The sequence below is a fragment of the Melanotaenia boesemani genome, chromosome 14 (assembly GCF_017639745.1).
Source record: "Melanotaenia boesemani isolate fMelBoe1 chromosome 14, fMelBoe1.pri, whole genome shotgun sequence".
Lineage (NCBI taxonomy): Eukaryota > Metazoa > Chordata > Actinopteri > Atheriniformes > Melanotaeniidae > Melanotaenia > Melanotaenia boesemani.
The window spans coordinates 31,136,465-31,161,608 of NC_055695.1; the positions used below are offsets into that span (position 1 = coordinate 31,136,465).

At 39.9% G+C, this 25,144-nt stretch overlaps 1 protein-coding gene across 2 annotated transcripts in view; it reads right to left on the bottom strand.

The window, feature by feature from the left end:
- LOC121652696 overlaps positions 1–24,440 on the bottom strand; it is a 92,229-nt gene extending 67,789 nt beyond the window's left edge. Inside the window, exons 1-4 of one of the 2 annotated variants that reach the window (XM_042005618.1) lie at positions 24,385–24,440; positions 24,139–24,298; positions 18,513–18,634; positions 13,919–13,966 (exon numbers count right to left, since the gene is read on the bottom strand). In XM_042005618.1, the coding sequence (XP_041861552.1) occupies positions 13,919–13,966; positions 18,513–18,634; positions 24,139–24,196 (228 nt within the window). In that variant the 5' untranslated portion in view covers positions 24,197–24,298; positions 24,385–24,440. Of the gene's footprint in view, positions 1–13,918; positions 13,967–18,512; positions 18,635–24,138 lie in introns of both variants that reach the window. The other variant, XM_042005616.1, reaches the window with a different exon arrangement.
- Between the last annotated feature and the right edge of the window lie 704 nt (positions 24,441–25,144).

Genomic DNA, 25,144 nt, shown 5'->3' on the forward strand with positions numbered 1-25,144 from the left:
CATGTGGCCCCCAAGACACTTTCTGTAACCCACATTCATACTGGCAACTAATATCTGGGCCACATCTGGCCCAAAAAACACTTGTCACTGCTGTACCTGAGCCGTAAGTGCCAAAAATAGCTCAGATTAGGCCCAAACATGCCTGCTATCCGGGATGCAACCCTATCGACGGTCTTGAAAACAGTGCCTACACGCACACACTCAGGCACTAAAAATCACCAGCAGATAATTACAAAACTTTTCCTTTTTTTTCCACTAAAGTAGGAATAATTTGTGTTTTCCAAACAATTTGTTTCTTAAAATTCCGGTGTGCAACCTTCTTTCCATGTAGAAAGTGTGAAAATGTAAATTTTATTACAACTGCATTTGAGTAGGAACCAACAGTGACTTGACAATTTTGTATTGAGGACCACCTCAATCCAAGGTCTGTTTTCATTAGAACTGGGCCGATAAAATGAATGAACAATAGTGCTGTGTGAACCTTCACATTTCACCTGAACTGAATAAAACCTGGGTGGTCAGTTACATATGGCAGCCGCAACCTTCTTTCTAATCAGAAAACAGCACGGAGGACAAAAAATGCAACTGGACGGAGATGAAAACATGAATCATCGAAGCCGTCCAGATGTTTAAAGAACTTCCTGTCTGAATGTCCAGAGTAAAGATAAGAAGATGACAGAATCAGAACGTTGTGACCTGTTTAGACCTGATGCAACATGCTGCGCGCTCAGTCCTGATGCAATTTAAACGTAATATGTTTAAGATACACAAACAAATCAAGAGATGGTAAAGTCATTTACGAAAATTCACATAGTTTAACCTTTGAAATGGTTTTTATTTGTTTTCAGTTTCATTATATGCATATAACATAATGTATATTAGATTATTTAATATGATTAAAATAAGGAAGCATATCATTGTTCCCTAAATGGAAATATTAAGGCAACATTTTTTTATGGTTTTGCTTTCCAAATGATTTAAATGATTCCTGAACAAAATGCCAGTAATTTATTTATTTATTTAATTAAACAACATTAAAACAACATTAAAACATTAAAAATGCACAAAAACATAAACCCAGAACATTTAAATTTAATAACAGTAGGACTGGAAAAGAAAAAGATGAAAGAAGGCTGCTTTTTGTTTTTTTTTTTCTTCTGTACCTCATGTATTTGAGACTGATTGTGCCTTTAAATTGTTCCTGCGTGTGCTGCCCTCCTTTTTAGATGCTTCATTCCTTGAGCACTCTGCTCAGAAGGGTAGGAAATGTGCATTACAACTAAGCTACTTAACCACAATGAATTAAGGCCGAACATTTGAAAATTTGATACTGAAATTACTGTCATTATGGTGCATTATGTCTGGGCATAATGAATGCTTTGCTGCTGTATGAAGACAAAGGCTGACGGTGGAGGAGGACTATATTCACAGGAAAAGTTGATTTCACAGATGATGATGATGTGTGAACTTCAAACCTTCATTTCAGCAGCCATCATTCCCGCCATTGTCCAACTCTTCTTTTGTTAGCTGCCTAAATAGTAAAGCATCTGCTAGTGATTTCTCTTTCTCTGGACACAGAGCTGCTTTTAAGGCTCATGGTTTTTTTGTGTGTGTAATGTTCTTCAGTGAAGAGCAGATAGGAAAAACTGTACCGCAAAGGCTTAACATGAATGTAAAGAGTTTTATTGTTTATCCCCAATTAAAAAGACAGTGGTAAATATTGTAAAACCCGTACGCATCTCCTAAAAGCAGCAGGATAAGATGTGCTGCACTTCTGCAGAGCCTTCTTTGGCCTCTGCTGTCTTTGTGAGACAAAGATGTGAAGTGCATCCCAGAAACAGGGGCCAGACTGTAACCATGTCCAGGTTTTCCTCAGGGCTGCATTATCAGACTTCCAAACGAACACATGGAGAGTGGGATGGACTCTGCATCCTGTCGCATAAAAAAAGAAAAAAACTTTCCAAGCTTGCAAACAGCGTGGATACCAACTGGGGCTGTTATTAATTCTCCATCAGTTTAAGTTTGGATGCCTGACAGGCAGTTAAAGGAGAACTTAATTGAATCAGCCTCAGGACCCTCCTGAGCAGGAACTCAAATGAATTGTGCTTGGGGACAAATGGCAGGAAAGAGAAAGAGGGCATGGAGGTTAAATAATAAGGGTGGAATTACTAAGAGCTCTAGTCTTTGCTGGGAATGATGGCTACAGACCAACCCTGCAATGATTTAAATGAAATCTTATTTGCAACCTTATACAACCCAACCTGTAGTTCTCCAATCTGTAGTTGGAGTAAAGACAGACAGCTCTGCTTTAAAGTAACACTGACATTAAGACCCAATACAAATTCCCTCCTTACACCCGACCGACCGCTTGTACCTACCTCTCTGTTCTTAACTCTTTCAGATAGGAAGGGTGCTTCCTTTTAATTTTAGGATCAAGGAATAGCAATAAACTAGCAATTCCATGTGATCACAAATGCAAATAATTTAAGACCAATATTCCCATTTTTCCTTAAATCTTAATATAACTGGCAGTTTTTCCTTACGAAACAGATAGGACCAAGTCAGGATGTTTTATAAACGTCTCACTGCTTTATTTTACATTCAGTCCAATCCATTTTAGTCCAATTATAATTCATTGGAAACAAATGCATTTCGACCCCCAAGATAGTATAAGCTGGTGTCCGTGATCCCCTCACCCCTTCCCATGACAACCGAGCGGTTAATTATCTGATAAATCATAGGTCATCGTGAATCTTCAAGAATCAAGAATCAATCATCTTCTATAGTAAGGAGGATAAAGTGGTTTTTGGTTAATTGTGTTGACAGCTGTTAAAATGCACCCATATGCCGAAAATCAGCTTCTCTCACCGACATAATGCCAAATTTGGATTTTTAAAAAAGCATCCATAATAACTTTGTTTTCTACACCAGGTGATAAAAATTCTGATTTTAAGGCTGAAAAACAGAAACCACATACATATGAAGGATAAAGTCTTTTTTGATGGCTTCTGTTCCCCGCTGTGATGAGTAAGCTAACGCTAAATTCAGATGGTTAAAATGGCATTAGTAACAGTGTTTTTACGTAATAAAAGAAAAAAAAAAAAGTTCATTTCACAGATTAATCTCTTTGCTATACGCATTCATTTGGCCAGCCATAATAAAAATATCAATTTTATTTAATAAGTGTAGGCAATTCTTTATTTTTTTTTACCTGGCACCCCCCCTGAAATGATCTTGGGACCCTCAATTTAGGAAAGGCTGCATTATATGATCCACATTATTCCAATTTATAATAACTTACATCATGAAACCAATTCATAAAAAAAAATGATTACCTAGTCAAGGAAATGTAAAACATCACATACTGATCTCAGTATGTGTGCAGTACCTGCTTCATACTGCATGCACTGCTAGCTAGCTGCTACAAGCCCCACGTTTTAAAACAACAAAAATACTTAGAGGAAATCAAAAATTAGGTAGGCCAATGTTCCAGTAGCACATTTGCTAGTTTGATGACTTACATTTTCTACGACCTACTGTCATGCATCAAGAACCATCAAAAGTCCCTATGCTGAGTCTTTTCATTTCACCTGATCTGAAAGCAGCACTTGAGCATACCATGAAAATGACGTCCATTTGCCAACTAGGACTTAAAGATCTTGTACAGGAGGACAAAAGTCTCCAGTAGGGGGCAGTAGTTGGATATTATTCAGTTAGAGAAACTGGAAGACGGAGTAAAAAAAAACATAGGCAAAGCAAATTTTTCATAAAGTCAGTTTATTAACTTCAGTTTTTAGTAACCAAAATACTATAGTTCTCAATCATTCATTCATTCATTCATTCATTCATTCATTCATTCATTTTCTGTACCGCTATAGTTCTTGGTTACTTTAAATGTCTTAGATTTCTTAAACTTACACCAACTTATTGGTTGTTTTTTTACATTTATATTATGAATAAAACATCTAAGTTTAATTGACTGAAAAATAAAAAGAGCTGATGATTTAACATCAAATCCCTTCTAGACGTCTAAAAGCAACAGCCCCCAAGTTTTATAATTACCAGTTTTCCTTCACTAACCAAGTTGTAATTAGTAGAAACGTGAAAGCTCAGATGTATTCTGAATTAAAAACATGCATTTCAGAAACAGAGGTCACATCCATCTGCTGTTGAGGGAAAGAGGCTTAAGGTCAAAGATATGATGTCATGTGGGCATCTAACATGTTCTCTCACCTGGTGCATAATGAGTTGTGGCACCGGAAAACCGGCAGCTGCCATCAGGAGCTGTCAGATGACATGAGCTGTAGTCATAAACAAGGGAATCTTTTCCAAACCGTTACCTTGAAAGCCCTGATAGCTTCCCAAATGTGATGCTGCTGCTGAAAACACCCCTCAGATGGTCACGTTTACATCTATGTTAAACCATTTCCCAACAGCAGGAGCCGTATCATTTCAGCTTCCGTTCAGAGATACCATTTATTTTTCCTTTCAAAGGACGAATATTTTGAGAGGAAAATGTCTGAGTGTGCGTCCCCTTTTCTTATGTTAAAGTGCTTCACCAGCATGCACACACACATACACACACCTCAAGGCCATGTTTCATTGTCCTGGGAAAACCATGAGGAGAAATTCCTTTCATGTGTCATCTCCTGTCACAGCACTGTCCTAACAGCGGCTTAGCGACATACGAGAGGTCTCGACAGAATGTCCTGCTTTTAGTCAAATGAAGTGTCTGGCAGCTGCTGCGTTCATCAAAATCAGAGGATAATCTGCTTTCCATATAAAATCAAGTGATGATTAACTTTTTTTCTCCCCTCAGACGGGAGGGTCTGCACGCGGAAGCGCGACCGTCTTTAAGGAGACACTTGAGAGGCAGGGGGCGGAGAAGGTTTGCAGAAGGTGCAGAGCGGTTCCAGAGGATTTGACGATTTACATTTTTGTGGAATAAATTTAGTTGTTGACATTGATGTGATGTTTCAGTTTCTTTTGTCCTGATATGGTGAAAGGAAATGGCAAAATGAGTAGATGCCCATTCAAATAAAAAATTATTCATTTTGGTATGAAAAAGGGAAATGATGTCTGATTTCTGCTCTCTGTCCATTTAAATCATATCACATATTACATTCTTCCCTTAAAGCAGAACATTTTTGTTATTTCTAACATGCAAACCAAATAAGATTCATTTGTCTCTTTGCCTGCATAAGGCCTGCAATCCAGCAGGTTTTCAATGTATCCCTGCTCCATCAAACCTGACTCAAATTAAGGAGTAATTGTGCAGAACTTGACTGTTAGACCCATTTAATTTCACTTAGGTAAGTTGAAGCAGGAATACATTGAAAACCTGCTGGATTGTGGCTCTTGTAGGACTGAACTGAGTAACCCTGTAGCTTACATAAACAAGTTGAAAAGACAGAAACACAACTAAATTTGAAAAAGCTTAAACACAAAATTAAAGTATAATCACCCACTTTCCAAAATCATAAATAAATTTACTTGTTCCACTTCACTGACCTTCATTACATTGCGTGAAAAATTAAAAAGAGCAACAACAAAGTACCTCTGGGGTCCGTTTTGTACCCTAATTTTACTATACTGTTTCTTATCTGGTAAAAACTGCAAGGGTACAAATAAGTACCCATTCTTGAGGGTGAGCAGCACCTTTGAGTGTACAACCTAAAAAACAAAATTAAGTACTTTATTTTCTGATAGTGCACTAAATACTTCATATACTAGGTAGTGCACAGTAAGTTACATAGCAGCGCTAACGCATAGAATGTAAATGTGTTTCATGTCATAGCACACTGCGGTATTATGAGCCAGTTTCTGGTTTAGCTAAATGGAAATAAACAATAACATTGTGGCTTTTAGCTTGTTTAATGCTCAAAGAATAAATTTAAAAATGTAGAAAAAAAATAAATAAATAAGAAATCTGTAGCAGTACCACCAGAAACCACGGGGGCAGTGTTGAGCAGTACAGCTCAGGTGTGACCAGTGAAAGAAACAGTTGAAGAACCTGCGACCAGCATCTTTCACCCCCAAGACCTCTGCTGTCTACTGCACTGCCTCTTTTTAGGTCTCTTTCTACAATAAAAAAAAACTGACATTGTGATCTCGTCCATCTCTGCCATTGGCTGTCGTCTGAAACTGATGTCAGAGCTCAGAGGTAAACGCTAAACCATGCACTGCCCTCTAGTGGATGTATTGTCTAATAACGATTGCAAACATGGAGCATGCACTGGGAGTTTAAGACAGACGTACCTATTTACATAAGTAAAGGGAGAATTATTGAGTCTTAAGAAGTTGCCAAGATGTGTTGTCTATCACTCAGCTGTAATACAATAATAAGTAGCTCCATTGTAAGACCACTGCAGCCCAGTGCGTTATCAGACACAATATGTTTGTTACTTGGTTGGCTGCATGATACAAGTACAACTACATCTTGTTAAATTATCTATTACCTCTGACAGAGGTCATGTACTTGGCAGTGTTTGTCTGTCCGCCTGTCTGTTAGCAACATAAACGTTATGGCTGTTTGAGAAAAAAATGACAATGGCTTGGAGAGGTCTGTGAATCTCCGAGCGAATCTCTATAGCTAAATTTATTTATTTTTACCCTTCATACCAGGGTAAATCCACATCACAAAAGATAAGAAATCAGTCTCGTGAAATATAAACCATTACAATAAAAGAGTTCACTGCAGTCCGATGTGTTGTCCAGGTTGCTAAACTACTAACAAATCAAACTGAGGGAATTATTTACGGCCAGTAATGCTGAAGAAATTTAATTAACTAACAGACAAACCTTGTCAAAGTCAAGCAGCCACACTGGTGAATATAGATATATATATTTATTTATATAGTTATGTATTTGTATATATTTAATATATAAATACATAAATTTATATAGTTATTGTTTTGCATCATTAGACAAACAGCTTCTCCTCCTGACCCCCGTTAAGAGGTAAGGAAAGAAGCAGTTTTTCTCTTCATCTTCCACATTTCCCCACCAACGTCTTCTCCACCGGACTCCAATCAGAAGGCGTGGGGGCCATTAAGCTGCTACGGACCTCCTTTTCTTCATAATTACACCCTCCTGGATTGACCGAGCACCAGCTAGACCTCTGCTATTTGTGGTAATTAGTCCAGAATGTGAGCTGTCAACAAGCAAAAATGGCGCCAGCAGGCCCACAATGCTGTCGCCACCCCCACCGCGTTCGACAACAAGCACCTAGCACCGGCCACTGGAATGCATTAACTTTCTCTTCTCTCTCTCTTTTTTTTTTTTTTCCTTCGGCGACTCATGTCAAATCCAGGTCCTTCAGAACAAAATCTTAATAATTAACTGGCAAATTTTAACATGATTGCTTCTGACACACCTACTCTGGTAATTATTGCTTTGAGGCCATGTGCTAATGAAATTAATGCATTCATTGCCCCAACAAATTAGCATAACTCACACAAATGGCCCACATTCGAAACCCGGCTGTAAAAATGAAAAACAACATACTCTCGAAAAAGAAAAAAAAGAAAAGAAAAAAGAGCTTCAACAATAAGGAAAGACAGAAAATGAAGTAGTGGGCACAATGAAGTGGGGACTTTGATGAGCATGCTTGCTCAAAGTCCTAATGACTAAAACCTCTTAATGTTAACCGGGGCTGATTGCAGTAATGCTTTACAGAGTGAGAGCAGCGTAGGACCAAAATGATTATCACTATCATTAAAGTCATTGCTGATCTACTTACACATCTCTCTGTGGACAAATATTAAATGTCCGTGCCACTGCAGACATTAAAATGTTATTAAACTTACTGCATTAACTTACTGCAGCTGAGTTCACATCAATATACACAAGAACCTTCCACACAATCATTCTCTAAATGGAGCAGCTGCCACTCGTGGCATTCACCAGTGTCATGCCACTATTCCCCGTTCGTGGCTGTCAGGTCTCTCGGCGGGACGTCTCTCAGACACTTTCTGTCTGGTATAAATAATTGATGATGATGCCATAGGTACAATGGGTGAGGACAAGTGCAACAGTCAATTGAAGATGCTGCAAAAGTGCAAAAAAAAGTCCCCTTACAGCTACAAGAAGAGCAGAGATGGCTGTAACACCTAAAAATTCTGTTTGCCTGCAGCCACATACTGTCAGGGACACATAAAAAATCAATGAAAATGGCTCCTGTTTAAACCAAACTGGCTGGCACTATTACAGGCCGAGCGCATGCAGGTTAGCATGACATGCTGCTCTTTCCACAAACTTCTCCACATTTTTCCATCTCTGATCTTGGTCATCCACTGATAACTTATATAAAGTATTTTTCCCACAATGGCTGTTTTGGATGAGTTTATCTAAGCTAGTGAACGAGAGCTGTGGTTTTAAATAGTCACAACTTTCATTCAGCCACGGTCTTTTAAGAATGTTTTTACCCAGTGAAAATGCAAATACGACATCATCATCATCAAAAATAACAGTAACTTTGTACAGTTGGGACTTAAGAGAGTGAAAATATTGGTGGTTATGCTTTACTAAACTCATATTTGACTAGTGGTTTAACCAAATATTTCCACTCATTCAATATATGTTATTTTATATTAAATCAAATAAAAATGGAACTGTTTAGACCAAGTCAACTTCAGTTAAAAAAATGAAGCTTGCTGCAACATGAACTACTTAATCACTGGGCAGGAAAATAAATCATGTCCAAATCAGTACAAATTCAGGTTACATAACACATTGCCAATCTTTATTAAAACAAACTTGTTTGTGCTCAATTTGACCTGGTATCACCCTGAACACCTGTAGACCATTTCAGTATGTAAAATTTTAGATGTGTTTTAATTAAACATTGCTGGTGAAATGTATGTTTTCATGATTGACAGCTGTAACTGACAGTTTGTTAGGGACACTTAATATCCTGGACATATGATTATATGAAACTAAAAGGTCTGTTCAGGATGTGAAAAACAGTGAAGGAACTGTTATTCATTGCTGCCATGAGTAGTTTTGTAGGATAGTACAAAGCAATCAGGAAAACTCTCAATGCTTGATCATTTACACTTGCATTACACTTCTATTATGTCCTGGTAGCCTGGTTAAATACACTTCTGACCTCCTGGATAATAAAACCACTGACCCCCTCTTTAATGACATCATGGACCTCCTGGTTAATAACACAGTGGACCTCCTGGTTAATAATAACACCGTGGACCTCCTGGTTATTAACACCGTGGACCTCCTGGTTAATAATAACACCGTGGACCTCCTGGTTAATAACACAGTGGACCTCCTGGTTAATAATAACACCGTGGACCTCCTGGTTAATAATAACACCGTGGACCTCCTGGTTATTAACACCGTGGACCTCCTGGTTAATAATAACACCGTGGACCTCCTGGTTAATAACACCATGGACCTCCTGGTTAATAACACCATGGACCTCCTGGTTAATAACACCCTGGACCTCCTGGTTAATAACACCCTGGACCTCCTGGTTAATAACATCATGGACCTCCTGGCTAATAACATCATGGACCTCCTGGTTAATAACACCATGGACCTCCTGGTTAAAAACACCATGGACCTCCGGGTTAATAACACCCTGGACCTCCTGGTTAATAACACCCTGGACCTCCTGGTTAAAAACACCATGGACCTCCTGGTTAATAACACCATGGACCTCCTGGTTAAAAACACCATGGACCTCCTGGTTAATAACATCATGGACCTCCTGGTTAATAACATCATGGACCTCCTGGTTAATAACATCATGGACCTCCTGGTTAATAACACCGTGGACCTCCTGGTTAATAACATCATGGACCTCCTGGTTAATAACATCATGGACCTCCTGGTTAATAACACCATGGACCTCCTGGTTAATAACATCGTGGACCTCCTGGTTAATAACATCATGGACCTCCTGGTTAATAACACCATGGACCTCCTGGTTAATAACATCATGGACCTCCTGGTTAATAACATCATGGACCTCCTGGTTAATAACACCATGGACCAACTATCAGACTCACCTGGAGGTTTCATTTTATCAGATGCACCACTCACTCCATCACTGCACCACATCTTAAAATGATGCCACAGCAGGAGGTCATTTTCTGTACAAACTGGAAGGTGAAGTAGGCTATGTAATAAAAGTGTATTCTATGGTGTACGGCTTTCCTCTTTAGCTACTACACGACCAGGATGTTCGTCCCGATGCAGGCTGATGTCCAAGTTCAGGAGTAATTTATGACCTGTTTGTACATAAACCTGCTTTTATATAATTTATATATCACTGTGTGGTCATTTAGAACCGTCTGTATCACTGTAATATTTAAGACAGGTCAGGTTTCAGTGCACATTATTATTTTAAAGTTTTCAGTCATTCTTTTGGCATTCCGTTTGTTATTTTTCCTCTTCTTACCCACTGCTGTCTGTATCTGTTTGCACCTAACCCCCAAGTTTTGACCTATTATAGGCATTTTCAGGCGTTGACCTCCAAAGTAGGGCCAGCTGGTTTGTCCTTTCAGTTTATGAGAGATTGGTATTCACCAAACTAAGAGGAAAGATACGAACAGCTTCACAGTCTGCACGTTTCTGAATCTGACTGACAGCAACACTTATTTTACACTTGTTTTTGTTTTAGGCAGTGACGTTTTTCTGTCAGCCAATCAATGGATTTTATCGTTAGATGCCAGTAGCTCTGCCCTAACCGTAACCGTACCATAGCATTTTCTTATGGACCTACAACTGAAGGGGGTCCATAAATAGTGCAGTATGGTTCGGGTTGTTTGGGCCACTTTTATAATGGAAACACACAAAGTACCGTACTGGACCGCACCATCACGAACCGCTCAGTGGAAACAGGGCTTTATTGTATTTTAATGAACAGGACAACAGAAAAGCTACTTTGTTCAAACATGTCAGTACTCAAATGTTTATAAGAGTACTCCTGAGTGTACGAAGGATTTGTTCTTAGCTAAGAGTGAAAGAAAGATTTAACTATTTTCATGAACGCCACAATCTTCGTAAAAAGTTCATAAGTAAGACTTCAGAACAAAATTGTCCAAAAGAACGGTTAGTGAATGAAACCCAATGTCCTCATTCTTGAAGTGGCTCTTGCAGTCCTGGTTTGTGAGCTTTCACAGCTTGTTCTCAACATGTAATCCAGGCAGAACTTTTTGTGTGTGTGTGTGTGTGAGTGTGTGTGTGTGGCGTTCAACAACCTTTTGTGTGATTGATCAAAAATAATGAAATATGTAGAAATAATATGGAAAAGTGCGAGGTGGAAAGTTGTCATTTCCTCTTTTCTGCTTAAGATTTGATAGGGTTGAATTCATAGTTTTAAGGAACAGTGGTTGCAAGTACGAAAAGTTAAACAACACATTTATACAAGACACGAACAACCACACCATCAAACTGAAAAGCAGCAAAATGTTAACGAATAAGATGGTCTGTTACAATGATTTTCAAAACAATACGCAGAGCAAGGCTATGCATTAGTAACACATGGCCATGATAAAGTCTCAATCCCAAAAGAGTAATTTGTGGCCTTATTTTTTTCTTAATTATCGTACTTTCTTTTTATTTGTTTTTTTAAAAGACACAGTTTGTAGTAAGATACAACAACAAACTGTGTCTAGTGGCACTTTTTCAGTTTTCCAGTCTGTGTTTTGAAAGATAATTTAATTAGTTACTGCCAAAGATGTGTACTAGTCAAAACATGATAAGTGTTTAGTGCATGATTAGTCAAAACAGCACACAGTCGACTAATGTTTTTAGGAGCCGACTCATCTTTCTTTGGAACAGGGTTATGTTTCACGACGCAGACGCGGAACTAATGTTTGTTTTTGCTGTTTCTGTCAGAGATTTCACCTAAAACAGAACCAACAGACTGAAGCAACATGGTAGGGAGGGGCAGATCGATCTCAATATGAATAATATTGATATTGAGACTAGTATCGGTATTGTTCGATGCCAGCGTGATGAGGTTGACATTTTTCTTTCAGAGGATTTTGGGGGCTAAAAGTCAAAGAATGTGAATGCGAGCCTACAAATTGTAGGTTTTTCTTTTGTTTAGCTAATTTACACTGTTGGCTTTATTTCTGTATAAAAATTGATAAAAGGGAATAACAGAGTAATTTTATTATTTAATTACATTGTTGATGGTTTTTATAGTTTTTAGAAACATATATAAAAATGTTTTATTTGACAAAAATCTTTGTACTGTGTTTGATTTTGATAATAATGAGAAGGCAAAATAATAATTAAAATAAAATAATAAAATAATTAAATGATTGTGAAATTTCAAGCAAAAAGTATCGGTATCGTATCAGTATCAGTGACACTTGCTCTGGATTTACTTGGTATCAGATCAAAACCAAAATTTGCATTATAGCCGAGCTCTATGACACGGCAACGTTTGGCTCAGCTGGACAACAAAGTCAAAATATGCAGGATCGAATGAGCTTAACACAGTTCTACCAGCATGATGAGGCATTACTTACTTAGCTTACTAAATATCACAAAAATGTTTTGCTTAAGGTGCAAAAAGACCAGACGTAAAGATGTAAAATAATGACATAAGAGGGGATGAGGCTTTTGCAGTGGTGGAACTGAGACTCTGGAACAAGCTGCCGCTAAATGTTGGGCAAGCCTAATCATTATCTGTTTCTAAATCTCTTAAAACCCCACTTGTTTACTCTGACTTTTTCTCTGTATTGTTTTGTGTGTAATGTTTATGTCGTACGTATGCATCAATCTATATGTCTATTGGTACAATGCTGTTTGTTTTAAAATACATTATAAAAGACCTGGATTGGATTGCAAACTAAATGGAACTGAATAATTTTAGTTAGCAAGTCGGCCCTGCCTAACATTTACAGAGGGCAGGGAATCTCATGAGCAGCTCATTTGATTTTTCAGTGTTTGTGCTGTTACTTAAAACTCTTAATCAACTTTCCTCTGCAGGCAAGCCTCCGTTATACCTCCCAGATTTATGTCCAAGTTAACAATCAGAAACGTGTGTGTGAAAATGAACAGAAATCAACTTCCATCCAGTTTTTGACCCAAGTCGAAACCAGCACACATTGCTGAATGAATAATAAAAGTCACCTGAGACTGATAAATGTCTGTGTGCATGATTCCATGTTTAAAATATCCAAAAACTCGCGAAAGGTCATCTTCGGAGTTACAGTGACATTCACCTTTGCAGAATGGATCCCTCGCATGCATACACACAGCAACGGACAGCAAACAATGAATAAAACACTCAGCGGCCAGCTTGTGACGCTCTGACCCGCGGCGCAAGCATGAATACACGCATCACATCAACAGCATCCGTCCTAATCTGAGATGGTTAGTAATGTGGCCACCTTATCCAGCATGCAGCCCCATCTGTGATGACACATGAGCTCCACCATTTCATAGGAATAAACTCACAAACACACGGCGCAGTGTCTGCATGGAAAATTTGCATTGGGAATGTAACACAGGAAGGCATGATTAATTTCTGCTCATGAAATGAATACAGATTTTGTCATTACATGGCTTGTATCCTCTGCCAAATATTGTAATGTTTCACCCTCCTTTTCTTTCCACTGCGAGTGTTCTGCTGCAATAATAAGGAATAAAAGACAGCTCACAGCTCATAAGCAACACAACTGCTGGTAAATCAGCTAAATCACAGAGCACAACAAAGAGCTGATTGCTCATTAGTATTATGGATCTGCTCCGGTTAAAGCTGTTTTGCAAGATGCAGACAATGCTTAATGATTTAAACGCTGTTTGTTTAAATGCTCACCAGCGGCATTTCATACAGTAAAGATTCAAAGAATGAGACATCACCAAACATCTTGCTGAATTTTTATAGCAGCCCCCATTCTCACTTCACACACACACACACACACCTCAATGCGCTCACCTTGGCCTTGCAGATGATGCATCGCAGCCTGTCCTCACTCCCACATCCCTGCAAGAAAACAATGTTCCAATGTAATTAAGAGACGAGGAGCTATGAAAACCAGCAGCTCTGCAGCCGAGCTCGTCTGCAGGACAACATGAAAGAATTAAAACCCGTTTGTTTGTGTTTTGATCAATAAAACTAATTATGTTTGTTTGGTTATTTTTAACCCAAAAGTGTGTCATAGGTAATAATGTTAATTTAATTACATTTATTAGGTGTATCCCGTTAAAAGCCAGCTATGTTTGGCAGCCTTGAGGAACATAAACACAACATTTCAGAAAAGACATGAAAAGAGGAAAACAACAACATTGCAAAATAAAAACAAACAAACACACAGTTAAAAGAAAACATGGTTTTCTGTTCCGTTTCCTGTGCTTTGAACCTCAGGGCCAGCAGTTTCATGCAGAAGAAGGCGGTTTTCAAGTTGATGATTTTCAAGCTGGCACCATCTTAAACGAACATGCTAATAACAATAAACACATTTGTACGAACACAAATCCAGAGCTAACGCGCGTGACGTGCAGAGGAACACTCTGATAGATGTTAATGGCACATAATTACAGAACGCTGCTATTAGGCAATGTGATTTTTATAAAGAGGACCGTTGCCCCTGGCACTGTGGCCTGATTGCTGGGAGTGTTGGGCTAATGAATATAAAGCAGGTCTGTTTGCAGTGATGAGAATTATCAACCCATGAGAGAGGAGGGGTGAAGAAGGTGGAGGGGAGGAGGAAGGGGGGAGGCTTAACTTGCTATTTGCAACACTCGCAATTAAAAGGAAGCAGGCAGGCAGACACACAAACACATTCATCACACAGGAGAAACATATCTAATGTATTCCAGTGTTTAAAACTCAGCTCATCTCTTGCTGTTTTTTAATCTCTTCACACTTTCTCTCTCACCTGCATCAAGGCTATATTTAGCTCCTCTGCATCACTTCTCTTCTACTTCTACTTCTCCTTCTTCTTTCCTTTTCCTCTTCTTTGTGTTTGCATTTAGATGCAGATTCTGGAGTGCATCACCCAGATGTTTGCTCCCATTGTATTTTCTCCAGCCGTCTGTGGCCTGGGTGGTGAGGCGCACCAGGCCATGCTCCATCAGGCTGGTGTGGTGCAAGCAATACCCCCCCCATGCCCTTGTACTTTCAGCTGCCAGGTTTCACCCCTCCAGGAATGCGCTCCTCATAATGAGGGTCAGGGGTCAAAGTGCTGCTGCGCCTGGAGGCCAGGATCTCCCAGGCACACTCAGTCACTGACTCTGTCCCTATATTTAAACCCTGCCTCAGGACATGTTTTTCAAAGGGCATCTGCTAACTAGTTCCTGGTTACTAATTAGTTTTTGTGCCATGCTATTTGTCTTTGGGAACCTGAACAACGAAGAGGGGGTGGTGGGTCTAAAAGAAGGTGGTCTAAAAAAGTTTGGTTTCCTTCAGCACAGACCACAATCATTCTGATGTTCGACAAATATCAGCAGCTTGAACGTGCCCTGTTTTCTTTTCATGAATTCTTCAGTGATGAAAGTCTGTGAGATGTCGTTTTCTCTGGAATTTGTCCCCTTTTTAAAAATATTTTCTGTAGATTTCGCGTGCGGTAACAGTGCTTGCTGCTCCTCCCAGCTGCCTGCCTCTCTCTCACAAGTCAAATCATTATTGGATTACATTTTCTGGTTTCATAAAATGCGGTTAAGAGGCACTTTGGACATATGTGCATGACCTGCTTTCCAGAGATGGCTATCAGAGCAAAAGTGACAGGTCAATTGCTGATTTCTGTTCCATAAAAAGGGATGGGGCTTCCTACCCTGAGCACTCTAAAAGGTTGCATGTTCTCTCTCTCCGTGCTTCTCTGTCTCTCTCTCACACAGACACACAAAAACTAGCGTAGTCTGGTTGTATCAGTCCACAGTACACTCAACTGAGAGTGGAGCTCTGTGTGTGTGCATGCCTCCCGAGCCTGTCTGTGTGTCTGTATATAATTGTATAGTGGGAAGACACACACTTAATGGAAGTGGCTCTTCACTCTGACAGCTGGGTGGTGCAGATGAAAGGTCTGCTGTAGCTGTCTGCCACTTGTAGAGTTTCCAAGAGAGAGCCAAAGCGACACAACAGCCGATGCACATTCTCTTCTCCGATTGATCTAAACTGATCGGTGCACAGTTAAGCTAACTTATACACAAAGCAAATCTGCTGCACTGTTCAAAGGTGCAGATGTGACACAGTTTTGTTGCTGTTCAGGTCAGAGCAGCGTTGCCATTATAGCATTCATTCAACAGCTACTTTATCAGCTCCACCTTCTAGTACCGGGTTGGACCCCGTTTTTCCTCCAGAACTGACTTAATTCTTGGTGTCATAGATTGAACCATGATGGAAACCTTCCTCAGAGGTTTTCTCCATATTAACATGACAGCATCACACAGTTGCTGCAGGTTTGTCGGCTGCATCCATGATGAGAATCTCCCGTTCCACCACATCCCAAAGCTGCTCTACTGGACTGAGATCTGGTGACTGTGGAGGCCGTTGGAGTCCAGTGAACTCATCGCCATGTTCTAGAAAGCAGGTGGAGATGATCTGAGCTTTGTGACATGGTGCATTATCCTGCTGGAAGTAGCATCAGAAGATGCTCCACTGTGGTCATAAAGGGATGGACATGGTCAGCAACAATACTCAGGTAGGCTGTGGTGGTTAAACCAGACCACGTTGATACTAACCCACAAAGTGGGCCAAGAAAATTTCCTCCACACCATTACACCACCAGCAGCCTGAAGTGTTGATCCAAGGCAGGATGGATCCATGTTTTTATGATGTTTCCACCAAATTCTGAGCCTAGTATCTGAATGTGGAGCTGAAATGGAGACTCATCAGACCAGCAACGTTTCTCCATCTTCTATTGTCCAGTGTTGGTGAGTGTGTGTGAATTGTAGCCTCAGTTTCCTGTTCTTAGCTGACAGGAGGCACCCGGTGTGTCTTCTGCTGCTGTAGCCCATCTGCTTCAAGGTTGGACGTGTTGTGTGTTCAGAGATGCTGTTCTGCATACAATCCCAGTGGTTCAGCAGTTTCTGAAATACTTAGACCAACAACCATGCCACATTCAATGTCACTTAAATCCTTTGAACTTAAATCAACTTACATCTGCAAGTTGTCTTCATCGTGTCTACATGACTAGATGTGTTGAGTTGCTGCCTTGTGATTGGCTGATTAGATATTTGTGTTAACAAGGAAATGAACAGGTGGACCTGAACAAGTTGCAGGTGAGCACATGCTGGCTTTAGGCTTTCATAAATGGCTCAAACATTGAAGAAGAATTGCCATCATGAAACTGAATATTTCTCATCATAGTAGCAGGCACATAAAAAAAAAAAACTATTGCACCTTCACCAAAGAATATATGTACAGAGATGAAAGATTTTCTTCTTGTTTTCATTCTGTCCTTTAAATTGGATCGAATGATGGGATTCTTCTCATCCATGTGTACAAATGATGTTCTGTAAAACAACACAAGGTTTTAGCTTCGAGTAGACAACTTGCCTCTGCATGGTGCAAACAACATTTTCGATGCTCCAGATTTCTGCATTAATGTGCAGCTTGTCACAGCAGAAAGAGCACCAGTAATAACATTAAACATGACTGGAGTCCATTTAGGTGAGCGCTTCCCAGGATACTCATTCTAGGATCCAGGACCAAACGGAAAGCTTTTCCTCCTGCAAGTCAAAATGCCGTGAACGAGGTTTATGGTGTAGAAACACACTGTGACTGCTGCTGTTAGAAGGCAGCTTGACAGTGATCACATCATCTAGAAATGAGCAGCGTATAACTAAATCTGCCCCAGCACAGTAAGAAACTCATAAAAAGCACTTTCATATGTCATATGACTAAAAACTCTTTTGCATACAGAGGAGGTTTACAATGTTTACGAGACAGCGGCTGAAGCATCTATCCACCTCTTCACACAGTTTTTTAGATTTTATGGAAAATCCTGAAAAGACACGAATCTAATTAGGCATTCTGGCTGCAGTTTGGTGAGAATTAATGGAGAGGAGTAATTACTGTGAGCTGCTGTAGGAGTCATGACATGTATGCCACCTACAAACACGAACATCTCATCAGCTAAAAGAAGTGGAAGGAGAGTTTTTGGTTGAGTTTAGCAGAAAAACAAAAAAAAATAACTTGTGTTTGAGCACAACTGCTGGTTCAATGAGGACTATAGATGTTAATGAGCTGCTCTGCAGTAGGTGACAGGTGTCGGGTGCATGATAGCCTCCTGGATTTCTGCCAGTCTATTATCAGTGTCTGAGCCTCTGATACCTTATCATTGTTAGCAACCCTCATTAAAAGTAATTGGTATTGCTATTTGAAACGCAGCTCATTAGGAAGCTATGTTTTGTCTCAATAAGGAATTCTTAGAGGGCAAATGCATTTATTTACAGTTAGAAATCCAGCACAGATGTGCCCCCCCCCCCCCCCCCCCCCCCCCCCCCACCCACCTTCACATTTTGGCTGATGAGGAAAAACAGTCTCAAATTTAAAAATCAAGGCCCTCCACATGGAGAGCGTTACTCACCCTCTGGATCCATGCAGACAGACACATGTGATGGGCCAATAAATTCTTGCAGTCACAGAAATTCCTCAGTAGGTTGCTGGGTTTAAGTTCTCCATCCCTGCATATGAAGCACTCTGATGTCTCTGTCGCAGAGGAGAAGGTGGAGGTTAGAAACATTTTCACACCGAATCAAAGGCTAATCTTTGATTTGCGTTAAGATCCATATCAAATGGTCTCCCAAGGAGACTGCTACCATTTTCCTATTACAGCATTAAACACACTTTCCCTTGAGCATTACACATTTATTTTGTTCCCAGTGGGGATTTGGCAAAGTGATTCTGAGCTTATATGTAATTGAGAAAGCTGACATTACTGACAAGACAACAGCTCAGAAGAAAGGATCTGTTTCCACCTCTTGCTTGTCATTCATTTTACATATTAACACCATATTGATGCCAGGTTTCTGTTTATAATGTTGTGAACTATAGAAGAGAAGAATTTCCATATTTATTTTTAAGAAATGAAACAGTTCTAAATTAAATTTTTATTTTATTTATTTTTTAAATTACATGATAAGAAACTGCAAAAACAAAAACATAAACAAGCGACAAGAGATGGACACAAGAAGATTTCAGACGTAGAGGTGGCAGAACAAGACCCTTTGAGTGTAAAACTATTGGTGGCCACTAGGTGCTCAGTATCTCACCCCACAACCTGAAGTCACATGGTTTTTATTATTGAGGACAATGGGGACAGTCCCTCACTGAGTCGAATGACCTGGAAGTCAGTGGCAACCGTTGTAAGAGCTGCTTGAATTTTCTGAATTATAAAGAAAAGAAAATCAAAGCTTCCTTTTTTTTCTTCTGTTGCTTATACAAAAAAGCACCATAGCATTTTAATTCATTTATTAATGAGATTTAAGCTCACTGACCACTTTATTCTATTCTGTCATTGAGCAAACACTTTTATCCAAAGCGACTTACATTTGAGAGTAAGAACAACACAAGCAAGAATTCAGTATCAGGTCCACCTGTTCAACTGCTTGTTAACACAAATATCTGATCAGCCAATCACATCTAGTTATGTAGACATGGTGAAGATGACTTGATGAAGCATCAGAATGAGGAAGAAAGAAGATTTAAGTGACGTTGAATGTAGCATGGTTGTTGGTCTGAATATTTACTGGGATTTTCACACACAACCATCTCTAGGGTTTACAGAGAATGGTCTGAAGAAGAGAAAATATCCAGTGAGCAGTAGTTGTCTGGACCAGAATGTCTTGTTGATGTCAGAGGTCAGAGGAGAATGGACAGACTGGTTGGAGACAACAGAAAGACAACAGGAAGTCCAGTAAGCACTGGTTCCAACCAAGGTCTGCAGAACAGCATCTCTGAACACACAACATGTCCAACCTTGAAGCAGATGGTCTCCAGCAGCAGAAGACCACACCTGTCAGCTAAGAACAGGAAACTGAGGCTACAATTCACACACACTCATTAACACTGGACAATAGAAGATGGAGAAACTTTGATGGTCTGATGAGTCTCAACTCCACATTGATATAGTAAGGTCAGAATGAGGTGTAAACAACATGAGAGCATGCATCCATCCTGCCTTGTATAAGTGGTTCGCAGTGCTGGTGGTGTAATGGTGTGGGGGATATTCTCTTGGCGCACTTTGAACCCCTTAGTACCAGCTGGGCATGGTTTAAACATCACAGCCTACCTGAGTATTTTTGCTGACCAGATCTCGATCCAATAGAGCAGCTTTGTGATGTAATTGTCCAACACTGGGCAATAAAACAAGGATCACCAACTCCGGTCCTCGAGGGCCAGCATCCTGCAGGTATTGGATGATCCCTGCAGCAACCCAGCTGATTCAAATGAATGAGTCATTAACAGGCTTGTGCAGGACTTGACAACAAGCTGTTGGAGATCCATTTTATTTGAATGAGGTGTTGCAGTAGGGAAACATTCAAAACTTGCAGGACACCAGTTCTTGAGGACTGGAATATTGATCCCTGCAACAGAAGATGGAGAAACGTTGCTGGTCTGATGATTCTCCATTTCAGCTCCACATTCAGATGCTAGGATCAGAATTTGGTGGAAACATCATGAAAACATGGATCCATCCTTCCTTGGATCAAAGCTTCATGTTGCTGGTGGTGTAATGGTGTGGGGGATATTTTCTTGGCCCACTTTGGGCCCCTTAGTACCAACGTGGCCTGGTTTAACCACCACAGCCTACCTGAGTATTGTTGCTGACCATGTCCATCCCTTTATGACCACAGTGGAGCATCTTCTGATGCTACTTCCAGCTGGATAATGCACCATGTCACAAAGCTCAGATCATCTCCAGCTGCTTTCTTGAACATAAAGTCTGCAGAGTGATCATAACTGGCTCTTTTAGGAGTAGACAGAGTAGAATGCAACATGTGACTGGTGGTCCTGATGGTCATTGATTTCTTTTTGGTTTTTACTGACTGCAACCAGCACCTCTGATTCAGCAGCAAACTGCCAACATCTTTTTTTTTCTCCGTGATGATTACAAGCAAAAGCTTTGAAGTTAAATATCGGACAGTGTAGCTAGAAGTCAGATTTGCTGGTTTCATCCCATAAAAACACCGGGAGACAGCAGCGAGGGTTGGCTGTCATTTGTGTAGGGGAGGGGGGGGAATGAACTGCTGCCTCAGAAGCTCCTGTCTCTTCTGGGCCTCTTGTTTGAACTGCATCGCTTCAGGTGAAAATCTATCTTCAGATGAAAAATGTTTTAATCAAAGGCTGGCGTTTTAATGGAAGCCATCAGAATCTGTGTAAACAGATTTTATTACTGACCAGGCGTATATCTCTCCCAGCATTAAAGTGTCTGAGACAAGCTGTGAAAGAGAAGAAACACTTCAACTTTTTTCTTTTTTGTGGGGGAATCTGGTGTTTTGAGATGAATGTGTGGTGTTTGGCTGCCTCTTGCTCTTCCTCCCTGTTCCTGACAACAACCACCTGGCCTCAACTTCCAATGACGCCTTTCCAAACTACCACTGTGTCACAGTTCATCTGTTTGCTTCAAACTTAATATGAGGTTTAGTTGGATTTGAGTGTTGTCAAAATAACTTTGTATGTGTTGAAGCGTTAGCAAAAAATAATGGTGCCTCGTAGAGACATACCTATAGAGTGACAGTCTAACCAGGGACTTTTCATGTTTCAACAACCTGACCTAAAATATTTGCAAAGTGACTGTGATGGCAGGTTCTCCAATTATACCCACAAGTCCTTTTTAATGTTTCACTCCCCTGAATCTGTGCTGCTTTTACGATCATTATGGCAAGCCCTGAGGCACTTCTGCAACTAAATAACAGCACTGCTGCTGAGAAAATAACTAGAAAACAACATTACAACAGAGATGTAAACATGCAGCGTGTCAATCGCAGCCAGGCTGACATGCCTGCATGATCTGTGACTCCCATAATTAACTGTCAGCAGTGTCAGTGTTCGGCTGTGTTTCACATGAAGGAGGGTGCTCAACTAACTGGCTGAAGTCACCCGCTCTGTACGATTTAACAGCTAACAAAACTTCCTCTGTACAGCAGCAGCAGCTCTGGGCTCCACGCTTGATGAGCCGGTACCAAAACCAACTCTGTTTGTGCCACTTGACTGTCTGGGTTTGGTTTTAGTTGCAGGCAGAGTTCTGTGTTTTGCTCTAATTCACTGCAGCTCGGTATCACTCTCACTAAGCACATGAAGGATGATGGCAGAAGCGAAGCAGCTCTCCTCTCGACAGATGCAGTCTCACTGTGCAGAGTCACTGATGTATCTGGAACTCTGTACGGTGCATTACCAAGTAAACAAGTGAGGAAAATGCCAGATCTGGATAATTTAATTGTCCGTTGAATTGCTAACGACCTCATTAACAAAAGAAGGATGGGAAAGCAGCATGGCCTGGGCGAGGAAGCGTCCGTGTGACAGCCATCTGGCCACGATGGGGGTGGGGTGGGGTTGAGTGGGGGTTGGGGAACTTCACAAAATCCAGGCACAGGCTGAGCGCATCTCTAGATGAAAGCAGGAATTGCTGTTTTGCTTTCTTATCTTCAAAATATTTGATAGAAAACGTGATCCAGGTCATACGTTACACAAAACAGAAAACAGCAGGACTGTAAGTCCAATGCTGAAGTTTTTCTACATCACAAGAATCTCAAAGCTTCTAAAATTCTACGTCTGTTCCTCTATCCACTGCAGGGAGCTACGAAAAGAATCAGACAGATTACACATCCTGTACAGTTGTGGTCTTTGTGACACATTTTATATTGGTGTCAGTGTATTTACCACCTGTGTTATGCGAACAATAATCACTCAGGTGACTGGCCTTGTTTATGATGCAAAACAGCTAAAAATGAGAACATTGCGAACAATGCTGACCACAAACAATGTGCAAACACCCACAGCTCTAGTTCACTAAAACATTTTTAGTAAGCTGCTGTTGTAGGATAATAATAATAATAATGTTGTTGATGGCAGGGTGAAACGGTAACAAATTATAGCTTAAGATTTTTGGTGAAAGTCTAAATTATTACATACAGAAGTGTTCTGCATTAATGTTTTAGCATTTCATTTATTTTTTCCTTAATTAATGGGCTAATTTCTTTTTTATATTAAACTAATTTTCTTTTCTGTTTTTCCTAATTAACAAGATAGTTTAAAAAAAAGTTTTTTCTTTTTTCTGATACTTTCTTTTAAATAAAAAAAACTGCTTTTCTCTGTTTTTAACACATGAAAATAATTTTTTTCTGAATTAATGAATTTGATTTTAAAATGCACATTTCTGTTGTTTTTTTCTCTGAAGTAACCAGATATCTCTACATCCCAGAAGAAGCTGTCACCTGTAAGGCTGTAGCTTTTATCCAGGTTTCTTTCTTTTTCCTTTTGTTTTTACTATTAAATCATGCTTCTTGTATTCTGTATTCGGTGTGAATCACCCTGTCATTAAATTGTGCTACAAATAAACTTGCCTTGCCTTACAGACAGAATATAATTTAGCATCTTGCAGGATGATCCTTTCACTACATCAGACTTTTGATCCTTTTATCATCGACCTGCAACTCAAATATATGAAGGATGAAATGACCACCAGCCACATTCTTGCAGAAGCTGCAGTTTCCAACATGACTTCTGGCACTCTTTTGTTGTGTCATTTCAGGTTGTTAACATCACAAAAATGGCTCGAGTTAGGGTGAAAGTTGAGGGCAGGGTTGTTGTTCTCTTCCAGTATGAAGAGTGAACTCTATCATTCTTATCCCTAATATCAGTTGCAGATGTAAAAAAATAAGGTTCTGATTCTGAAGCAGCAGCGTGTGTTACTGCAGATACCTCCTACTCATCATGGTGGACATCATAATTATCAAATTTATTCAGAAAAACTAAAGAGGCCTTTTTTTTTCAATCATCTCATTGATTCAGAAAAGTATAACTTTTTGTTAAACCAATGGATGCAGAACATTTCTATAATTCTCTCCTACAGCCTGCATCTTTATAAGCTGGAACTATGGAGTCAAGTACAAGTTTAAAACTGCAGTCTGAGCACTTTAACATCTCAGTTGAAGAGAAAACAAACATTTATGACAGTTTATTTACAATCTTCATGTAGAAACAATACTTACCTATAAACAAACTTCTGCACGACTCTGCAGAAGACAGTGGTTGGTACTCACTGCCCATTGCTCACTCGTTGAGAGAAAAACTTCCTCTAGCCTCCTCTGAGTATTTCCAGACAGCAGCAGCTCCCTCCACTTCCTGTTAACAACCCTCTGCTTACTCTCTCTGCAGACACACAAACATCCAGGGACAAATTCACGTGTCAAAAGAGAATTTTTATGACTGCAAATCTGCACTTCTTCTGCACTCACTGGCAGCTGATCGCTCTGTGTTTTTGTTTGTAGGGAAGTTGTGAAAGAGAACAGCCAATCACATCTGAGTACAGGGCACGTCAGGACAGGAAGCCACACGAAGAAAGAGAAAGGAAAGACAGTGAAGTCAGTGCTGCCTCAGATGGTCTGAGAACAGATATTGAGAGCAATAAAATGATACAAACACACCACACAGGTGGAAAGTTTCTCATGTTTTTGGTTGTTTAAGGTAAAAGAGTCTAACATTGTTTGACAATGAAGAAGAAGAGAACAGTTTCTCAGACAAAAACAATGCTGTGTTGCAACAAAGTGCTCTGCTGGGAAATGACTAACAGATTCTGGAATTTCCCAACACATCTCACATTTACGTACATGAGCGGAAAGTTTAGTGCGACATAACGGTTGTGGTGTTAATTTGTTCCTTCAGCTGTTTATTTTTTAGGCCACAACAATTTCCTTTACCTGAACTTCAGTAGGGAAATGCTGCATTTTTTCCACTCACACTATATAATGCCTCTGAACTTTAGGTTCTACAGAACACTTTGTTTTAAAATCTGTAAATGGGCAGGGGAATGTTCTGGGATTGTTGGGCAGCTTTGCAAACCTAAGCAGCACTGCCAGTTTTAACGGGAAGAGGTTTTCTTCTGCAACATTTCCAAACAAGCCACACTGGTTCGGTCTGGACAGTCATTTGACATGCTAACTAAGGCCTGGAGAGTCTGAGATACGGCTCTTGGGTTTTTTTTGTTTGTTTGTTTGT